This window comes from Chrysemys picta, chromosome 10 (assembly GCF_011386835.1).
Source record: "Chrysemys picta bellii isolate R12L10 chromosome 10, ASM1138683v2, whole genome shotgun sequence".
NCBI classification, from domain to species: domain Eukaryota; kingdom Metazoa; phylum Chordata; order Testudines; family Emydidae; genus Chrysemys; species Chrysemys picta.
The window spans coordinates 33,343,099-33,363,356 of record NC_088800.1 but is presented as its reverse complement, the minus strand read 5'-3'; the positions used below and the strand labels follow the sequence as shown (position 1 = coordinate 33,363,356).

The following is a 20,258-nucleotide window of genomic DNA, read 5'->3' as shown; positions in this document are numbered from 1 at the left end:
CGGCAATCAAACCCCCGTCCGGGGGGAATTGCCGAAAAGCCAAACATGTCCGGGAAAATGCTGGCCGGGTACTTCCTCTCCCGCGGCTGCTCTGCTCCGCTCCTCCCCTCTCAGACTTTAAGAGCCGAGCTGCCCGAGCCAGCGCTACTTGCTTCGGGCAGCACCCCCCCTTCCTCCAGACCCCGAGCCGCCGGCCAGGCACTTCCCTTCCCGGGCTCCAGCTGAGCTGCTCCGCTCCTCCCCTCTCAGACTTTAAGAGCCGAGCTGCACGAGCCAGCGCTACCGGGTGGGCGCTTCCCCTCCCGTGCTCCAGCTGCGCTGGGGAAGTGCCGGCCGGGGGCGCAGGGTCTGGGGGCTGCACGGCAAACCGTGAAGCCGGTAGCGCTGTGGCAGCCCTCTCCCCATGGCTGGGAGTGGGAGGGAGGAGGGGGCGGAGTTAGGGCGGGGAAGGAGCGGAGTTGGGGCGGGGCTAGGGGTGGGAAATGGGCGGGGCCAGGGCCCGTGGAGGGTCCTCTTTTTTTATTTATTAGACATGGTAACCCTACTGCTGACTGAATCCTCCTGTTCTCTCCAGAACGGGTCCAGCCTTGCCAGCAGCAGGGCAAGCGTCCCCTGCCCATGTGCCTCAGCCCTGCCTGGTCAGACGCCATCACCCGTCAGTCCTTGGCCTCCCAGGCTGCCAGTGATGGGAGCAACTCTGGGTGGTGGCTCGGGTGACACAGACACCAGACCACTAGGAATTGGGTGCGGCCCTGTGGGACAGGAGAGTCTCGCAGAGGGCACTTGGGGGACTCTCCTGCCCTTCCCAAGAGCGATAGCACCCTGTCCTAAGAACATAAGTCTGGGATGAGGCAAAGCTTGTCATTAATTAGCCTGGCTAAAGAGCTGGCTGGAGCTGCTCCGGGGACAAGCTGGCTCGCTCCTGCTCATGGAGGTGAATTCATCTCCCTTCCCAGGAGCACCTGCTCTCCCTTTCATTCCCCACCAGGCTTCTTGTGCCAGGCCAGCGAATGGCCACAGGATGGGAATGAGGCCTGGGCCGCGCCCCAATCTCCTGAGTCTAATGCAGCTGCTCACCTTGTCCCCCATCAGCTGCTGGGTTTCCCCCAGGAGGGAGTAGGTGACAGGGAGAGAGACACACACACACACATTTGTCCTTCTGGTTGCAGGGCTTGTGTCCTTCCAATCCCATTGGTGGCTGCACAGTGGGCAGAGTCCTCGCTGCGTGCCCGGCCCAACAGAATTGCAGGGCGTGGTGTGGAACACAGAAAGAGATAGAGAGACTCATCCTCCAGCCGGGGTCAATCTGAGAGAAATTGGCTGGGGTCCCAGTCTCACTCTTCTAGCGGGTGCCATTTCCCAGCTGGGTTCCTTACTCCTCTGGTACAGCAGCAGCTGGTAGAGCCGGTAAACCCCCTCCCTGGCCTGCCGGCTGATGTCCTTGGCTGGGTCACTGACGGACAGAGCTAGCTGTGCCACGTGGTGACCCATCCTGGGGAATTCCGCTGAGTTCTAATGGACGGGAGAGGGAGAGGGGACTCCATCAGCATTTTCCTGTCAGCTCCCAGTCCCCCCCGGGCCAGGACTCTCCTTCCCCTCAGCCCCTCTGCAGGGCCCTCCATGAGGACTTGCTTCCCCAGCTGCTCCAGGATGACAGGGAGGCATGAACCTGGAGCACAGTCCCCTTAAAAGCCCAGAGTCACCACTTAACTAGGACAAGAAGAACTTGACTCAAGCCAGGCTCACTCTCTGCTCTGACTCTGCCTCCCCAAGAGGAACACTCCTAACCCACAGCCCCTGCAGCAGCAGATCCTACAGCCCGTCGGAGCCAGATCACCTACGCCTGGAGTCAGGAAGCTGGGGTCAGAGGTCACTTACGTCAAACTCAGGGAGGGTGATGGTGAATCTGAGCAGGGCAGTGCTGCTCTTAACGGCCCTGGCTCTCTCTCGCGGCACCGTGGACACGATCTAGTAGTTAATGTGCTGTGGGGAAAGGAGGCATTGCACTGACTGCCCTGACCAAGAGGACAGACTGGAAAATGGATCTAAGAGTGAAGGTAAAATTGTCCCCACCTCTCTCATCGGGCTCACCTCCAAGATGTACTGGAGCCTGTCGGTGTCTGGGGACTCTGCCAGCAGGTTCCCCAGCATGGCATCCAGGAGGTCTGGCAAGACCCTAGGCAGATCCTGAAAGCAAGGGAGAGCCATGGGTCAGAGTTAGGGAAAGTGGGGCTACACCTGCCACAGGATGGGAAGTGGGGTCTCTGGGAAACACTGGTGAGACCCCCAAACACATATCCTGGCCTCTCTCATTCACATCCCACTGCAGGCAATTAGCAAGGACTCATGGCAGGATGACAGCTGGCTCTTCAATCCATGACTTTAGCATGATCTACCTGCACTTGGGTGGTGTCCTTCTCCATGCCCAGGGTGAAGACGGCGTGCAGGGCAGCTCGGAGGAGGTGGGTCTCCAGCTCTGGCTCCACGGCAGGTGTCATAGTGCTGGCAAGAGAGAGGAGCCGGTATTAGACTGTGCAGTGCGGGGATGGGACTGGCACCAACACGCAGGTGAAACTGCAGGGAAATAGGCACAGGCTGGCGAGAATGGAAACTGAGGCACCGAGCCAGGGAATGACAAGGCCAAGGTTTCTCAGACAGACAGTGGCAGGGCAGGAATAGCCCCTGTTCCCTGGACCCTGCTGCCCCTCCTGTATCTGATCCTGGGAGTGAGCCTCTCCCCAAAGCCGTTGCAATGTTACTGGAGTGAAAAGAACAGCCCAGCCAGGAGAGAGTGACCCTTCCCCGCACCTCTGCCAGAGGAGCCACCCTTGGGCGGTGACCTGGGAGTGGGAGGGGCAGTGACTCCCAGCCCTGCGCCTGAGTTTCCTATTGACCTGTGGGACTTTGGGTAAGTTGCTCCCCGCTCTAGGCTCTGTCCCCAGCAGTCAAATGGGGATTTCATACTTTCCCACTATTGGAAAGTGCTGGGAGAATCCCCCAGCAAAAGCTGCTCTGACAGTGCTAAGCAGCATCTGACCATTAGAGGTCGGAGCGCACTGCCCAGGAGAAGGAGTGTTTGGTTCTGGGCTGTTGGAGTACGGGCTTGCAACCATCTGTGCACACATATTATACTAATTGCATCTAGACCACATCTCCCTAGTTTGTTTGTGAGAATGTCCTTATTAACACCAAGATGGATCACATCTACTGTTTACTTCACTAGGCCCGTAACCCTGCCAAAGAAGGAGCTAGGATTGGTTTGGAATGATTTGTTCTTGACAAGTCCATGCTCACTAGTCCTAAGAACCAAATTGTCCTGTAGGTGCTGACAAACTGATTGTTTAATAAGGGGTTCCAGTATCTTTCCAGGTATGTTAATGGATGGGAAGACGTTCTTTTTCAGGGATCTCTGACAAGAACTGGGGCACAGCACTTAGTTTGTTGAGGCCATAAAATGGAGACAGGCACCTCTTCTCTTCTCCCAGCACCCCAGATACCTAAAAGGGTGGGACTCACATCCCTCAATGGGCTTAAAAAAGACAACGGTTACAATGTGGCCCCAACCATTTCTGGTTTCTGCAGACTAGATGTTTTAGCAAAGTTTAGAATTCCTTGGTGCTCAACACCGTGAAACTCCCCTTTCTCCTTCACAAAGGGCTTTAACGCCCCTTATCTCACCCAGGCTCTCGACTGCCCAAAGTTGGAGAATTGTCCCTGTTCCCACTGCAGAGCACCCCCCACGACACACACACAGAGTCCTCCTGGTGGTGGGAGGGGAACAGAGGAAAGGACAGAAGACTTAAGAGATGAAGAGAAAGGAGGAAGGGATGGAGGAAAAGGTAAAACAAAAAGAACAAACCCTAATGTCCCCAGTGATTCTAAGGGACAAAATCCCAGGTGAGGAATAAAATTCGACCACCTTAAGCTAGTGTTTTCCATGCCTAGAATTCAGCTGGCGCCAGATGCATCAGACTGAACAGGTTCCAAACCTCTCGGAGGCTCTTACCTTCTAAACAGGGACGTCTGTTTTCTAGTAAAATCAGGAAAAAGAAAAGAGAAAACTCAAAAGAGGTTCCTCCTGGCGCTCATGTACATGAACCTAAATACTCTCTCAGTCCTCAAAGAGAGACCTCGAGAAGGAGACTTGCTGAAGCAAAGCTACAGGGGACTCTGAGGTTTCCCTGGCCCTGCGCCCCTGTCCTGCCTGGCTGATGTCAGCATCTCTCTGTGAGATCACCACCTCCCCAGCACCTTTGACCAATAGGCTGAGGTCCTGCAAAAGACCTTTGTGATGTCACTGCCACACCCACCCCTCCCCTGCAGTGTTAATGTCCTGCCACAGGGCAGACACTTTGGAGGTTTGAGCTACACAAAGAGGAGATACTTAGATCTCAAAAATTAGATAAGATGTTTCAGTCTGAGCTAAGTAGGTGCTGCTTTTAACAATTGCAACATAATAAAATACAAATAAAATAGACTATTTCAGCCATTCTATTATGTCCTAATCTGATCTGAGTAAACAGGATAGGACACCTCATCTTATGCACTGCTCCTAGTGACACTCTCCAATAGATCCCCATTCTCCACCTGCCGGGAGGTAAATAGGGCGGATTGTTATCCCTACTTGAAAGAGGGAGAAGCTGAGGCTGAGAAAGGAGAATTGACTTGTCTTAGGTCACACAGCCAGTCCGTGGCAGAGTTGGGAATAGGACCCAAGAGCCCTGATTTTCAAACTAACCATCGGATCTTGAATTTCAGACATTGAATGACCTGAATAAAGTGCTCTCAAGTGAGTTCCAGACCAGCAAGAGTTCATAGTAATTATTCAGCAAGTATTTTAGGAGAACTGGAATGTTAGAGAAAATAATGAACTGCAGAGACGCAGCAAAATTTGTCGAACATATGACTGGTTATGACTATTTACTTGGTCTTAAAAGAAAACAACAGGGACCTGAGTCTCCTCCCTGTCAATAACCCCCTGCTCAGCCAATCAGGGTAGAGACCGAGGGGCGGGAGGATGAGGGTTCTCACCAGAGAGCCCAAAGGATGGCCCAGGTCACCGCTGGGGATCACTGTCTGAGCACTATTTCAGCCCCACATTTTTCGGTGGACCTCCCACAATGGGAGTTGTAGAGCAACCCCCATGACACACACACACCCCTCCTGGTGGTGGGAGGGGAACAGGGAAAGGACAAAAGAAGTAAGAGATGAAAAGAAAGGAGGGAGGGATAGAGGAAAAGGTAAAAGAAAAAGGACAAACCTTAATGTCCCCAGAGATTCTAAGGGACAAAATCCCAGGTGGGGAATAAAATTTGGCCACCTTAAGCTAGTGTTTTCCATGCCTAAAATTCAGCTGGAGCCAGATGCAGCAGACTGAACAGGTTCCAAACCTCTCGGAGGCTCTTACCTTCTAAACAGGGACGTCAGATTTCTAATGAAATCAGGAAAAAGAAAGGAGAAAACTCAAAAGAGGTTCCTCCTGGTGCTCACATACACGAACCCAAATACTCTCTCAGACCTCAAAGAGAGATCTCGAGAGGAGACTTGCTGAAGCAAAGCTACAGGGGTCTCTGAGGTTTCCTTGGCCCTGCGCCCCTGTCCTGCCTGGCTGATGTCAGCATCCCTCTGTGAGGTCACCACCTCCCCTGCACCTTTGGCCAATAGGCCGAGGTCCTGCAAAAGGCCTTTGTGATGTCACTGCCACACCCACCCCTCCCCTGCAGTGTTAATGTCCTGCCACAGGGCAGACACTTTGGAGGTTTGAGCTACTCTCTGGGGATCACCCCGCTCAATGAGTGTTCATTCTAGGAAGCAAGCCGGCTAGACAGTAAAACATCACAAGCTGCTCCCAATGCTACACTCGGTTTCTCAGAAATGAGTAGACTTTATGGCCAGAAGAGACAGTTAGAGCATCTAATCTGACCCCCTGCATATCACAGGCCTCCTGTCTATCACAATAGCTACTTTTGGGGCAAACACATTCCGGAAAGGCATCTAGTCTTTATTAATGACATCAAGAGATGGAGAATCCACCACTTTCCTTGGTAGCTTCTTCCTGTGTTCAATCATCCTCGCTGTTGAATATTTGTGCCTTATTTGTCATAGGAATTTGTCTCTTTTCACCTTCCAGCCATTGGGTCTTGTTCTGCCTTTCTCTGCTAGACTAGAGAGCCCTTTAATCCCCAGTATTTTCTCTCCATTAAGGCACATCAACACTTCAATGAAGTCCCCTTCAATCTTCTTTTGATAAGCTAAACAGGTTGAGCTCTTTCAATAGCTCACTAGAAGGCATTTTTCTCCAGCCCTCAGAACATTTGGTGGCTCTTTGCTGCCCCAGCTCCAATTTCTAGGACCATCTTTTTCAAAGGAGGACACCAACACTGGAGGCAGTATTCCAATAGCAGTCTCACTGCTGCTGTGTCACCTCCCTATCCTACTCACGGCTCTGCTCCTTCGTCTAATGATGGCTTTAGCCCTGTTCACCACAGCATCACACTGGGAGCTCATGTTGAGTGGCTTCTCCACTCTGGCCCCTAAATCCTTTTCAGAGTCACTGCTTTCCTGGATACACGTCCCCATTCTGGAGGTGTGGCCGGCGTGCCTTGTTGCCACGCATAGGACCTTGCATTGGGCTCTGCTCAAACTTGTTTTCTTTGAATGGGTCCAGCTGGCCGAATGAGCCAGATCGCTCTGTATCACTGCCCTCTCCCCATCAGGAATTACCACTCTGCCTGTATTTTGTCACCCCCCAATCTTATCCGCAGTGATTGTATGTTTTCTCCCAATTCATTGATAACAATTATTTTAAAAAATTAGTCCTTGAGAGCTTCTTCAGACCCTTAGTACCCAGGACCTGCTCCCCACATCACAGTGAGAAATGCTGTCCAGCCCTGCTGGTACATAGGGGATAAGCACAGAACAAACGTACCTTTAGGAGCTGTGTTGTCCATAGGCTCTGAACAACATGTGGGGGTCAGCAGATTACAAACGCACGACAGACCTGTAGTGTAGACAGGTCCCAACTGTGTCTCGGTTTCCCACCCTGTAAAATGGGGAGAACAAACAAAACCTTGATTAGCTCCATTTGATAGCTGGGGAAACCGAGGCACCCAGCGGTGCAGAGACTCGCTCATGGTCCCAAAGCCAGGAATAGAAAACAGTAGATCTGATAGCCAGGCCTGGGACCTAACCCTGGTTTTCCTGGCCTTGCTGCTCTAAGTTTAGTCACAGCCTCCATGTCTTTTCCCCCGTGTCCCTTAACCCCACGTCACTGCAGAAGAGAGATTTTCTGGTAGCCAGCTGGCTCTCCTGCATGTGGATGTCGTTCCAAAAGACATGCTCTGGCTCAGTCCCATGCTATGGTTGGCTGAAGGAACCACTTGGTCACATTCTAGGCCCTGAGTTATACAGGAGGGGCGACTAGATGCACATAATGGTCCTTTCTGACCTGAACCTCTATCAATCGCTACATTTTCTGCTGCTAGGAAGAGAACTCTGGACCTATTTTCTCTCATTCACTTTCAGTCGGAATAATTTCAATCCAGGCCAAAGGATTTCCTCTTCCATTGTGTCTTCAGCACCTTTGCGAGCAACCAGTTACTGTTACCCACAGGTTTCCAGTTTCAACCTGTCCCAGGGTGAGATGGCCAGGAAAGGGGTTGGAGCTCAACTGCACCTGGCCCAGGTGATGCAGCTCCCTAGGGTGAAGGGAATAAGTGTGGGGGTCACGTGACAAGACGCAGCCTGTGATTAGGACCCAGGCCTGCTGAGAGATAGAAGGGCAGCCTGTGCTCAGCCAGGAGAGAGACCCCAAGGGAAGCAGGCATGGGAGGGGCTTGGAGAGTCCTTTAAAGGTCAGGGACAAGCTGGGAAGGGGCCAGGTTGAGCACTAAGGACCAGGCCCTAGGAGGGAAAGACAGGGCAGTTTAGGAGATGGGGCAGATAGTCCAGTTGGTTTCGGCTCCCAGGACCAGACACCCAGAGGTGAAGGTGATTGTCGGGGCTTCTGTCCTTCTTCCCCAGTGTAGATTTGATAGTGGAGAAGACTGATGCCGTAAGGGGGAAGTGAGTTACCCCAAGGTCACCCAGTGAGTTTATATCACGAATGCATACTCGGAAGGATCCAATAGAAACATGGATTTTCCAGTCTCTTCTTTCTAGGAGTCCCCAGGGCTAAGGTAAAACCCCTGCTGCCCCTCCCCATTCTGCTCACCTCCAAGATGTGCTGGAGTTTGTCTGTGCTGGGGGGTGCTGTCAGCAGGATCGAGAGCTCGTCATCCATGTTCTCGGCGCAGGCCTTGCTCAGAGCCTGCCAGCGGAGGGAGACCAGGGGTCAGGAGCCTGCATTAGCACCCGTGTGCCATTGATCAGGAGCTGGCTGAGGTAAGTGCCGCCTGGCTGGAGCTCGCACCCAGAAACCCTGCCCCAGGTTGGAACCCCCTCCCACACCCAAATTCCCTCCCAGACCTCACACCCGGCACCCCAACCCCCTGCCCCAGGTCGGAATCCCCTCCTGTACCCTAATCCCTCCCAGACCCCACACCCCCACCCGTAGGGTTACCATACGTCCGGATTTTCCCGGACATGTCCGGCTTTTGGGGGCTCAAATCCCCGTCCGGGGGGAAATCCCCAAAAGCCGGGCATGTCCGGGAAAATCGGGAGGTCAGCCGGCCCGCGGGGAGCCGGTCAGCCGGGCCGGCGGGGAGCCAGGCCGGCCGGGCCGGCGGGGAGCCGGGTCGGCCGGGCCGGCGGGGAGCCGGGCCGGCGGGGAGCCGGGTCGGCCGGGCCCGCGGGGAGCTGGGTCGGCCGGGCCCGCGGGGAGCCGGGCCCGCGGGGAGCCGGGCCCGCGGGGAGCCGGGTCGGCCGGGCCCGCTGGGAGCCGGGCCAGCGGGGAGCCGGGTCCGCCAGGCCCGCAGGGAGCCGGGTCAGCCGGGCCCGCGGGGAGCCGGTCAGCTGGGCCGGCGGGGATCCGGGCCCGCGGGGGGCCGGGAGCCGGGGGGGTGCGCCGGGCCGCCGGGGGCCGGCAGTGCTGGGCGGGCCGGGGGTGGTCGGCCGGGGCCGGCACCCCAGGGCCCGAGCTGACCCAGGCTGGAAACGCCGGGGGGCCAGCCTGGGCCGCGCCTCCTCCCCCCACACCCCCCCTTACCTGCTTCAGGCTTCCCGCGAATCAAATATTCGCGGGAAGCAGGGGAGGGGGCGGAGACTTTGGGGAGGGGGCGTGGTTGGGCGGGGCTGGGGGCGGGGCTGGGGGCGGGGCCGTGGAGTGTCCTCCATTTGGAGGCACAAAATATGGTAACCCTAGTAATTGGTGCCTATACAAGACAAAGCCCCAAATATCAGGACTGGCCCTATAAAATCAGGACATCTGGATCTGGTCACCCTAGCTGGGGGAGCGTGTCTCTCCCCCGGGCTGGCAGCGATCCATCTCATCCGGGGGGAGCTGCGCAGGGCAGGATGAGCTGCTGTGGCTCCATGGGTGCTCCGTCCCTGAGATCAGATGGTGTGCTAACTTCACCATGGTCCATGGGGCTGGCGGTGGTGCCCATTGGCGTGTGATCGGACCTGAGGGTTTGCTGCTGCTGTTGCCACTCTGCACCCCAAGAGGTGGATTTTGGGGTCCTGCAGTTTTCCACCTATCTCCTCCTCTACTGCAGCTGTTGGACCAGCAGGCTGGGGGGTAAGCCAAGCATGAAAGCAGTACTGTGTTGCCATTTAGATTGTCATTTAACAACTTTGTTTACCAAAAATGCTTGCTAACAATCCCTGAATTCAATTTCAATATATTTTTTTAAAATCAATATCTTAGCCAAAAACAGGAAATTAAGTTGTTGACAATTATTTGTGACAAGTTTGGTTTGGGGCAGGGAGTGGGCCAGTTTTCATCAGAGAAACAAAAAATGTTGACTGACTTTCCTATAGCCCTGTTACTGCTAAATAGAGCCCTCCAACAACTGTAATATGCTCATCCCCTTACTAATGTATAGAGCAGGGGTCGGCAACCTACGGCACACGTGCCAAAGGTGGCACACAAGCTGATTTTTGATGGCACGCCGCGGTGGGCTGAGCGGCTCAGCCCACCGCTACTCTGGGGTTCCGGCTGCTGCCCCATTGCCAGCCGGGGTCCCAGCCGCCAGCCCCACTCAGCGCCTGCTGCTGGCCTGGGGACCCCCAAGGAACCCCAGGCTGGCAACGGGCTGAGCAGGCCGGCGGCTGAGACCCCCTCTGAGCCACTCAACCCGCTGCCGGCCTGGGGTTCCATTCACTCAGCTGGCAGCAGATTGAGTGGGGTCAGTGGGGGGCTGAGTGGGGCCGGCGGCAGGCTGAGCGGGGCTGGCGGCTGGGACCCCGACTGGCAAGGGGCTGGCAGCCGGAACTCCAGAGCAGCAGCAGGCTGAGTGCTGCCGGCACCCCAGACTGGCAATGGACTGAGCCACTCAGCCCCCCCGCCGGTCCCTCTCAGCCTGCCAGCGGCCCGCTCAGCCTGCTGCCGGCTGAGTGAATGGAATCCCAGACCGGCAGTGGGTTGAGTAGGGCCAGTAGCTGGACCCCAGACCGGCAGTGGGCTGAGCGGGGCTGGTGGCTGGAACCCCAGACAAGGATCCCAGGCAAGGATCACACTAAATTGATAAGATCTGCATTTTAATTTGATTTTAAATGAAGCTTCTTAAATATTTTAAAAACCTTATTTACTTTAAATACAACAATAGTTTATTTATATAATATAGACATAGAGAGAGACCTTCTACAAATGTTAAAATGTATTACTGGCATGGGAAACCTTAAATTACAGTGAACTTGGCACACCACTTCTGAAAGGTTGCCGACCCCTGGTATAGAGTGACCATATGTTGTACTAAGATTCTCTTGCTTTTTTTCCCAGTGAGTCAGTATAGCTTTTGCCAGCCCAGAGGTTGGGCAGCCAATGTCTTACGTTTTCACAATGTTTTGTCCAACTTTCATAAAGTAAATATATGGTTAATATGAGTTAAAAAGGCCAGGGACACTTCCTTGTGAAGAATCTGTGTAGCAGATCATGCTAGAGCTGTGAAAATGTCAGTTTTTGATGGAACTTTAGAGGCAGTGATTTATCCTGTATTTCTGGCAGTGCCCAAAATGTGCTGCTATTGCTAATGTCTTTCCAGACAAAAATGAGGCACAATAGGACTTCTGTAACATTTCTGTGCTACCTTAATCTAGATGAGATGATTCTGTGCTGACTTCATTTTGGTCACTTTGTGCTTTACCTAGGAGTAAAACTAGGGTTATATTTTCCCACTGCTTGGAAACCCAGTTTATTAAACTGGATAATGCCATTGATCTATTTACAGTGTAAGGTTGATATAGAGTTGTAACTAACATTAAGACTGATGCCCAATATACATTTAAAACTAAAAAGTGGCTTTGTAAAAATGACCTGGGTTTCCAACTCTATTGTGTCTCAGTCAGGGCGGAGCGCCTTGTGAGGTGTCTTCACACTAGCTCAAGGTCACAGCGCAAGAACCTAGAGAGCCTCCTGAAGCACGGTGATAGTTTTAATTTAAATGGACTTGAACTGTACGAAGAATTGAGGACACTGTCACCAATGTTGCCACATGCAAAATCGGTGATGGACATTGTACAGTTTATTCATACCAGCAAACTTGTTGACATATATCCTAATGTGTACATTGCCACTCGTATTCTACCGACAATTCCTGTAACAGTAGCATCAGGAGAATGGAGTTTCTCAAAACTAAAGCTCATTAAAAACTATCTCTGTTCTACAATGAGTCAGGAATGCTTGACTGGTCTTGCTATTCCTGCAATCGAACAAGACATCACTTTGTCTTTGTCATACAATGACATTATTACTGCTTTTGCAGCCAAAAAAAGCCAGAAAGATTGCTTTTAATTAAAAACAAATCCTTGTTTCAATACCTCTTCATATAAATTTCCAATAAAATGTTGACCAATTAAAAAAATTATATGATTTGCATCATTCTGTCAAATCAGAATTTTTTCTATAGCGCTACTTCTTTAGTGCTAGTCCATCAGCATTACAGTGTGCTTAATTCAGTTAAACTGGGTTTAGTAACGTGCATGTGGCAAGTTTTCCAATACTGTAAGCTTATGTTTGTGTTGTTAAGAGCAAGTCAGGCACAGGGGCACCAGTTTAATAATCCCGCCTAGGACACCATCAATCCTAAGGACGGCCCTGATTCAGCGAAAGCAAAGGTGGTGTTAGATGATGCCTAGCTCTAATGTTCTAATACCTTACTTGCGGGATAACTGTTGCTTATGTTCACACAACAGGTTACCTTCTCCCTCCTCGAGAATCCTGGTAAGACCTATACCCAGGATCAGCGTCAGAGCTACAACAGGTTCAGTGATAACATTATTTTTCCCTTGTGGAAACTGAAATATGATAAACTTTGAAATAGGATAAACTTTGAAGGGCAACTTGGAGACCTATTATCAGATGAATGGAAACAATCTTGGCTGATTGTGAGTTGGAAAAATAAATAAAAGCAGTAGCTGTTACTGTGAGAACTTTTTAATCGAGCTCAGGAAGGAATGTCCTGGGCTATTATGGATTACACCTTCAAACTACTGGGACTTTTGTTCGACAAGTGGGTGAGGGATATTCCATGTAAGACCCTGGGATGGTAAACTCACATTACCCAATGCAGCTGCAGGCTTACTCCAGGTATTGACTTAAAGGGTGATCAAAAGGAAGATGGTGAGATCTTTAAATACATACCTTAGCTTTGCTTGTTTTTTTTTTTTTTTTACATAAAAAGCCTATTCAATTCCTGTAATAAAGTGCAGGCAACAGTGAAGGAATTTACAGGTGTCTTGTTTCTTTCACTGTACATCTTTTTCAATAGATATTTTCAAGACATTGAATAGCTTTGGTTACAGAAGATATCAAAGCTTCTTTTGGTTTGTAAACTCAGATCAAGTTGTGGGGTACACTGATGCTTGCTGTTGCTCTCAGGTGGGCTATATATTAAAATTACTAAACACACAGATCACCACTGAATAATTTTTTGTATGTGGTGTTTCGGGATGTGGCAGGGTCCAAACAAACTCACAACACTGTTTACTTGGTGTTTCGGGATGTGGCAGGGTCCAAACAAACTCACAACACTGTTTACTCTTTTGCCACCAGGGCCTTTGACTTAACATGTATCTTTTTCTCTTCTCTTGAAACTGTAGGATGCAATATAATGGAAATATGAACTTTCCTTGATTGGATTCAAATGATTCATAAAATAAAGCCAAAAGCAAAACAGAACAATTTGAGAGTGGAAGATGAAATAACATTTGAGTCAAAATATGTGATATTGCTGAGGACCTGGAATTAGTGAAATGAAGATAAATATCTGCCTTTACTTTTGTGCAGATTTTTTTCTCACCCTGTTCATCTATATGTTTTCACATATATAATATGCATTTAGGGATTGATTTTCAGATGAATCTCAGCAAGCTTCTGTTCTTTGTGGGTGCAGTGGCTTATTTGCAAAAGTGTTAGCAGCTTGCTCTCTGATAACTATATTTTGTGGCATGTAGTTACTATGTCAAAGAAGCAAGGCAACATAACACATCCCCTTAAGCTGTGTTCAGTAACCAGTTTGTGTCATAATATAGCCAAAAGTACTGACGAACAAAGATGGTGAATTTAGGCTGAAGGAAAGTATTCTTTTGTCTCATGCTCTGGACTAGCCACTTTCTCCAGCCTCATTGGCACAGTGTCTAACTTCGCCCACTCATATTTCTTACTACCATATACTTTGAACATTCCATCTAGGCAGAACATAACTATGTTATCTTCATAACTCAACAGCACACATTGTTTATCCACATATGTTTCTAGAGTTTGAAGATAAGATATTAATGTTCTGCCTAGTTGGAATGTTTGAAATGCGTGGTCGTGAAAGCAGTGAGTAGGAAGGTCTGATAATGCTGAGAACCACTGCTTTTTATTGTAAATTTGTGTATCTCCAAGGCTGAATGGGAGGGAATGAAGAAATTCTAGAACAAAACTAAGTCTGCTCTGAGATCTCCTTGATAGAGCATGGATTTGATGTTTCTCTCTCCCTGTGGATCATGGTCTATCATGGTGGAGAACAGAAGAAAATAAGAATAAAACTATCAATTACATACAAGAGCAGCATTTTTCCTTTTAATTATAGGATGGAAATCTCTTAGTTATTTGCAGCTAGAAAAGGAAACAGGAAGACAAAAAGCTAACTCATAACAACTCCTAAGAAAAATCACTTGTACTGCATACTCCTGTACACCACTGAAAGGACCATTATTATGTTTCCAGCAGGGGGCTGAATAGCTGCAGTTTTGGAACTGATCAGAGGACAACATGATAGACAACTTCCTCTGTTCTTCCTGGCCAGTTAGATTGCTTTGGGAATGAATTAGTGCAGAGCTATTTTGGGTGAGCAAAAAGAGGCAGAGTGAGAGAGGCAGCCGTTTGGCCCAGAGGAGAGAGAAGGAGGGTGTGCATACCAATCCTGCGAAAGGGAAGGAAAGGCAAGAACCCAGTTAGAGGTATATAAGCAGCCTGTTAAGTGAAAAACGATGTGGGATAAGTATGGAAGATCCTGCCAGAAAGCTCAGCCTAGGCACAACAGCAGTTGCTAGTTCAAAAAGAGAGACAACAAATTGTGGGGAGAGTCTGAAGATCAAATCGGAGACATGCACCACAGACAACGCTTATAGTCTTTGGGATCCTAGTTTGGGGAAGAACTTGTAACCAAAGGGTGTGGTTCTGATGGGAAAATGAAGAGATACTTGGATTAAATCTGGTATGGGCCAGAAGGATTCACTGTAAGTAGTTAATTATTGGAATAGCTAATTGTGTTATAGCCCTAACCTATTCACTATCTATCTAACAGTAAGGGCAAGATGTCTGAAGTAAATTACCCTCATTTTTACCTATCTTATATCTTGGCCAGACTCTGTGTAAAGGTGGTTGCTTTCATTTTTAACCCCTGTATGGTTAGAGTCAATCTTGAGGGACTCTAAACTAGGTGTTTATTACTGAGGTGGTTCTCATACATGCAATGGCAAGAGCTTTTGTGGTTTCTGTTCTGGCTGTCAAGACCACCGATGCGAACACACTTTCGTGTACTGCCACACAGGGTGGATCAGGCTCAGGCTCATGTGAGCTAGGATGGAGCCATTTACAAAGCTTAAACATCAGGTGAGGTAATCAAATCATTCTTCGGGCAGGAGCTCAGTACCACCAGGTTGTCATTGGAAGCCCTTTTCCCCTAGATGCACTAGAGAACAAGTGTCCAGATGTTAGGATTTTATGTGCCTTCCCCAACAAGAGGCTTAGAATGCTGCTGGAAGCATGCTAATGAAGTTAATGGACCACTTTCCCATTCTGATAGATAAAACCTATGATCCTAGAGCCCATACCCAAACTACTGGGGTAGAAGGAATTACCTTTTCTGGAAGCCCTGAAGGCGTGGTAGTATCGTATTAAAATAAATCTTAAGTACAACCAGGGTGGCATTAAACACTTGATCATGTGAGCATGAACTTTAAAGTAAGAAAGTGGGATTTTTGGAGTTATTAAAAAACTGTCAATACACCAATTCACCAATAGTGCAATTTCCTAGTTAACAGCAATTAAGTTGTGCCACAAATGTTCTCTGCCTTAATTTACAATTAACAACGTACTACAGACCTTTTTGCCTGTAAACATTTTGCTTATAATGTTGGCCAGTCATGCAGTCCTTACACTGTCAAAATTCCCCGTCAATTACAAATAAATCTAGGTAAAGAAAAATTAAATATTTCTTCATGAAAATGAGGCACACATGCAACCACACTGAACATACTGTATTAAAATAGTTTTTCTTGGTTAAATGGTAGCAAAAAAAACCCCCTGTAAAATATTCCCCTTAAGTTAAATAAAGTGCCATCCCTTTTAGTATCGAATGAGTACATCATATGAATTTTCTCCTTGGTGCATTTAAATTATTAATAGCTAGGACCCTGTTGTGATAACTGCAAGTATTAATTGATGTGTATATATACTCATGCGGCAGCAGTGAAGCATTGTTCTAAGTAATGTTATAGATTAACAACATGCTCATTCTATAACCTGGCACTTAAAGAATTTTCCTGAGCCAAGTTAGCATCTTTCAAACATATGACATCTCTTGGGCAGATGAATATGGATTAAGTTGTCATTGACATATGTATGATAAATTGCCTCTAATTCACACATGTAAATCTCTATTGCTGCAAACTCCCAAACTATATCTAAAGTCATGTCCAACACTTAGTACCTCTTACCTAATTGTGAACGAATGTATTGCTTTTTAAATAGGAAGTTTCTTTCCTCTGTTGAAATGCAGGGTTGGCAAATACATGCAACTAACTTCCATATCAGCTGCAAGAGTAGCAAGCCAGTGGTCTGACATGATAACAAAAACTCCAGTTTTCTGTTAGGCCTGTAAACTTAGTGCACGGCAGTGGGGATTTCAAAGGATCCTGCAATTGCTTTAAATTAAGGTAAAGAAATCCTTTAAGTTCCCTCTATAGTAGAACTTAAATACTGATACGTGGGGAAAAAAAAACCTTGCTTAATATCAGCCACTTACACATGATGTACTTGAAAATAAAACTTTGCTTGCCAATTATGATTTAACAATAACATCAATTAATTGTAAAATAGAAAGAGAATAACATAAGAAGGGAAAGTAACATAGCCACATAAAATACACATCTTATTCAAAAGTGAATTTACCTAGCTCAAAATAGACTAGACTTATATTGCTTTCCTGTGCCCCTCAGATAGGCACCATATTCAATAAGCAAAGTTCAATTTTACCTAAAATATAATCTCTCTTCATAGTAGATGCTTTATTCACCGCTTTTATCTTGATTGATCGTCTGTGAAGATCATCCTTAGAAATACTATCAAAGAAGAAGTCCTCATTAAAGATGGGATTTCTGCTTCTCTTTATAACAGTGCTTCTTTGTTTCTGAACTTTCCCTGGCACAAGAGAGATGGTGATGCAACAGTTAATCCTTTTAGGTTCCATAAATACATCATATAAGCCTTCAGCACTTATCAGACAGAGTCTAAGCCTTCTGCTTTCAGGACAGTAGTCAGAGGACAGTCTCAAGATTCCTCTTCTATCAAGAAACACTGTACGCACATTTCTAAGTCTCTCTCTGCCATTAGTAAAATCCTGGGGAAAGATGGGTGACTGTGACCCAGAAGAGCTTTGTGTGCTTGAGCACTCACATAAACTTGCCAAAGACCGTCTATTGGGATTGGGGCTGTTGTCTGTGGAGCTGTCTTCATCTGTGGATAAGTCCTCCCTTAGCATTCTGGATTTGCTTTCTGCCTTTAAAGCCCTGCAGAGCAGTCTCTCTGGGCTCTGGATTGTAAATAAAGAGCAGGATCTGGGAAGGAATCTTTTGAGAAGTGAGGAGGTGAAAGGGGAAGAGTCAGTGGAGGAAGCAGTATCACAGTCACAAGTGTCTTGTCTTGGCAGGTGTGGATGCCTAGAAGGGAGTCTGGTGGCGGTAGAGCTGATGATGCTGGAATCTACTCCTTTGCAGCAGATTCTGGAACTTGGAAGCAACAGTAGACAGGACATAGAACAGCTGCATGGGTCACTGTGGAAAATACTCTCCTTTCTTCGGGTATGGGGACTCTCCAGCAAAGTGCAGAATCCATAGGAGGTCTGCACCTTGGGGAAATGGAGCAGGGAAAGTGCTGCCTGTGACTGTGGGTCTGAGTTGGTGCTTTCTTCCATTGAAATGAAGTTATTAGCAATTTCAGTTGAGAGGATATATGGCAGCTGTGTGCTGGGGTTGTGAACAGGTTCACAATGAGGGTACAGGTTGGTCTCTGCATAGGACTGGATGCGGGAGCTGGGATCCCTTGCAGAGCGCGAGCTAATCAATCTGGGTGGGATGCAGAATTCTGGAATCCTGTCTGGGGTTAAGATATTGGGAGAAACATCCGTTGCCTTCCGGGCTCTATTCCAGCACCAAACTCCTTCTTTTCCCAACACGATTGGCTCTGAAGCCTTGCTGAGTTTCTCCAGGCACAACATCAGTAACAGTTTGTGAACCACACAGCTATCGTACAGGAGGAGAGATCTGTCCTAGGGGAAAGGCTGGTCACTGGAACCTGCAACACAGGAAAAGTAAGATGAGGATCACTCGCTGCTTTTCATAAAATCCAGCAGCCACTAATGGTCCAGAGGGAGGCAGAATTAAACACTGCATCAGGAGGAACCAGCTACAGACTTCATAGTTAGGGAAGGAGACTTAAAAAAAAAAAAAAAGCCTGAGCGCGATTTTAAATGAATTGAAGCAAAATCACAAATGTCAAGAATTAATGAGGGAGCCTTCCTCTGTAGTGGTGAGACATGACAGGTGCCTCTAGGAGTTTAGGTCAGTTTTCCTAAACCACGAAGGACTTGGTTGAAGGACTCTTCTTTGTCCAAAATGGGCACCAACCACTTGGCTGCTGCTAAATGGTGTTTAACAAATACCAACACTTAAAAGCTTTTGGCTTTTTAATTTATAAGAAGTAAACACCCCACTTGACTTGCAATACATGTAACTTGAATCTTAAAGCATACTAGTCTAATGATATTTTTGACGTGCTGTTAGAATGGGTGCATGTTGTACAATTTAAGGAGTACCTACCTCTAATTCTTGCAATGCAGTGAGACAGTCTCTGCTAATGCCACTTAGATGGGACACTGCAGTGGATGTTCAAATTGTAGTTCTGCTGCAGTTCAGCTAGACAACTAGTTCTGCTTTATAAAGGCTGACAGAAGCGGTCAGCAAATCAGACAGTAGACCATCACCAGTGGAGACCTGCTCTCTTTCAGGCAGCACACATCCTCAGTTGCCGCTCTCAGGATGACGTGTTATCTGCCACAGCAACAACCTGCAAGCCCCACCCTCAGACGGGCTTCCAGTGAGTTTACATGCAGGTCAGTTTATCTACTGCTGCAGCTACACAATATAAGAACCTCATTCAGAGCCTGTGCACACCCCCTCCTGTGTAACTTCTTTAGATTTGTTTTTATTTGCTTGCATTTTTAAAAAAGACGGTATGACTGTGTCTACAGCAAATATAAAAGGAAAAATGATAAAAAGAAGTGGATGTAGTAACGATGATGCTTCCGCAAAGAATGGTAATTAGATGATCTAAGTGCCTAGGGAAAGTAAGAGGAGAGAAATGGCAAGATGACTGGTACTGATGGAACTAGTATCAGAGGGAAGGCTAAATTGCAACAGAGCACAGAATTTCATTGCAGTTGCCACTGCAAATAACCTACCTATTAACTACATATAAACAGAAATTACACTAATAGCCACCCCAGAGATCCAGAATTTAGCCCAGTAGTTTCCAAATTGTGTAAGGAGAGATGGCTGGTCATATTTGTGTTTTCTACTTAGTATCCAGCTGCTAATTTGAATTCAAAACCACTTAAAGAAAACCCACTTAATACCATTCTAATATTTTCTATCTAAGTAACTGCTGGTCAGCATAGGCACAGGCAGCAATTGACAAAAGGAGTGTTGGGATTGCAGTGCAAGGGACATTTGCAGTGGAACATTTTGGCAACTTTACTCCAGTTTATTCTGAACCACACTCTTCTATGAAAGGTCTCTCTAATTTCCAAGGCTGATTAGAGAATGGGGCAGTTGCCATATAGGGTGCCATACTTGCTTATGGGTCATGCCAAATGCCGATTCCAGATGGTCCAACAGCTCCACCACCTTATCTATGTGCTTCATAGCACAGTGCCCCTGATAAAGGCAGATTATTCAGGAGTGGCTAAAAACTCCCCAGATAAATCCTAAGCAGCAGGCATTATTCCAGATAGCTAACACGCCCCAGTGTCAACAAGGCAATCACTCTAAAATATAGTATGCCTTATGAAAAACTGATATTCCCCTGAATTAGGCCATGGTATACTTCCCAAAAGTACTTGTGATATCATTGGCCATAGTGCTGCCTGAACCCCGAAGTGATAGGCATCAGAATCTGAATGAGGATTCCCCATGCAGTGAGAAAGGTGTCTGACATTAGCTTGTGGTACATAAGGCTATTGAAATGTTAGTGCTGTCGGAAACCCTGAACATGCTGCACAGTTCAGGTGCTGCTGGAGCCTTCAGAAACCCACAAAATAGGATTTGCCATGGATATGGGGAGTTCAGTGAAAGTTACTCAGTGGGCTTAGTCTCTTCTGATCCAAGATTCCCAA

The 20,258-nt window shown here is 48.1% G+C and overlaps 2 protein-coding genes and 1 long non-coding RNA gene across 13 annotated transcripts in view; 1 reads left to right on the top strand and 2 right to left on the bottom strand.

Moving 5' to 3' along the window:
- Positions 1–1,473: 1,473 nt before the first annotated feature.
- On the bottom strand, positions 1,474–8,685 carry LOC135973744 (uncharacterized). Of its 3 annotated transcripts, XR_010590753.1 has the most exons (5): positions 8,213–8,685; positions 6,929–7,042; positions 5,408–5,431; positions 2,092–2,502; positions 1,474–1,983 (listed from the first exon to the last, which is right to left on the bottom strand). It is a non-coding gene; the product is annotated as an uncharacterized LOC135973744 (long non-coding RNA). The 3 variants fall into 3 exon arrangements; XR_010590752.1 differs by lacking the exon at positions 5,408–5,431 and having other exon boundaries at positions 2,074–2,502; XR_010590751.1 differs by lacking the exon at positions 5,408–5,431.
- Positions 8,686–13,200: 4,515 nt separating this feature from the next.
- The window catches only part of LOC103307299 (uncharacterized), a 33,480-nt gene continuing 26,422 nt past the window's right edge, over positions 13,201–20,258 (top strand). For 3 of the 9 annotated variants that reach the window (XR_010591065.1, XR_010591062.1, XR_010591061.1), the window contains exons 1-2: positions 13,201–14,823; positions 18,873–18,977. The gene's annotated coding sequence lies outside the window, so the exon portion shown is untranslated. The remainder of the gene's footprint in view (positions 14,824–18,872; positions 18,978–20,258) is intronic. The other 6 variants (XR_010591064.1, XM_065559533.1, XM_065559531.1 and 3 more) reach the window with 6 other exon arrangements.
- LOC112061366 (C2 calcium-dependent domain-containing protein 4C-like) lies at positions 15,708–18,887 on the bottom strand. Its single transcript, XM_024114349.3, has 2 exons — positions 18,685–18,887; positions 15,708–18,160 (listed from the first exon to the last, which is right to left on the bottom strand). The coding sequence occupies exon 2, from the start codon at positions 18,081–18,083 to the stop codon at positions 16,803–16,805; it is 1,281 nt and encodes a 426-aa protein (XP_023970117.1). The 5' UTR covers positions 18,084–18,160; positions 18,685–18,887; the 3' UTR covers positions 15,708–16,802.

Coding starts and splice junctions, on each gene's coding strand:
- LOC112061366 (XM_024114349.3), bottom strand. CDS start 18,083: ATGTTGTGCCTGGAGAAACTCAGCAAGGCTTCAGAGCCAATCGTGTTG.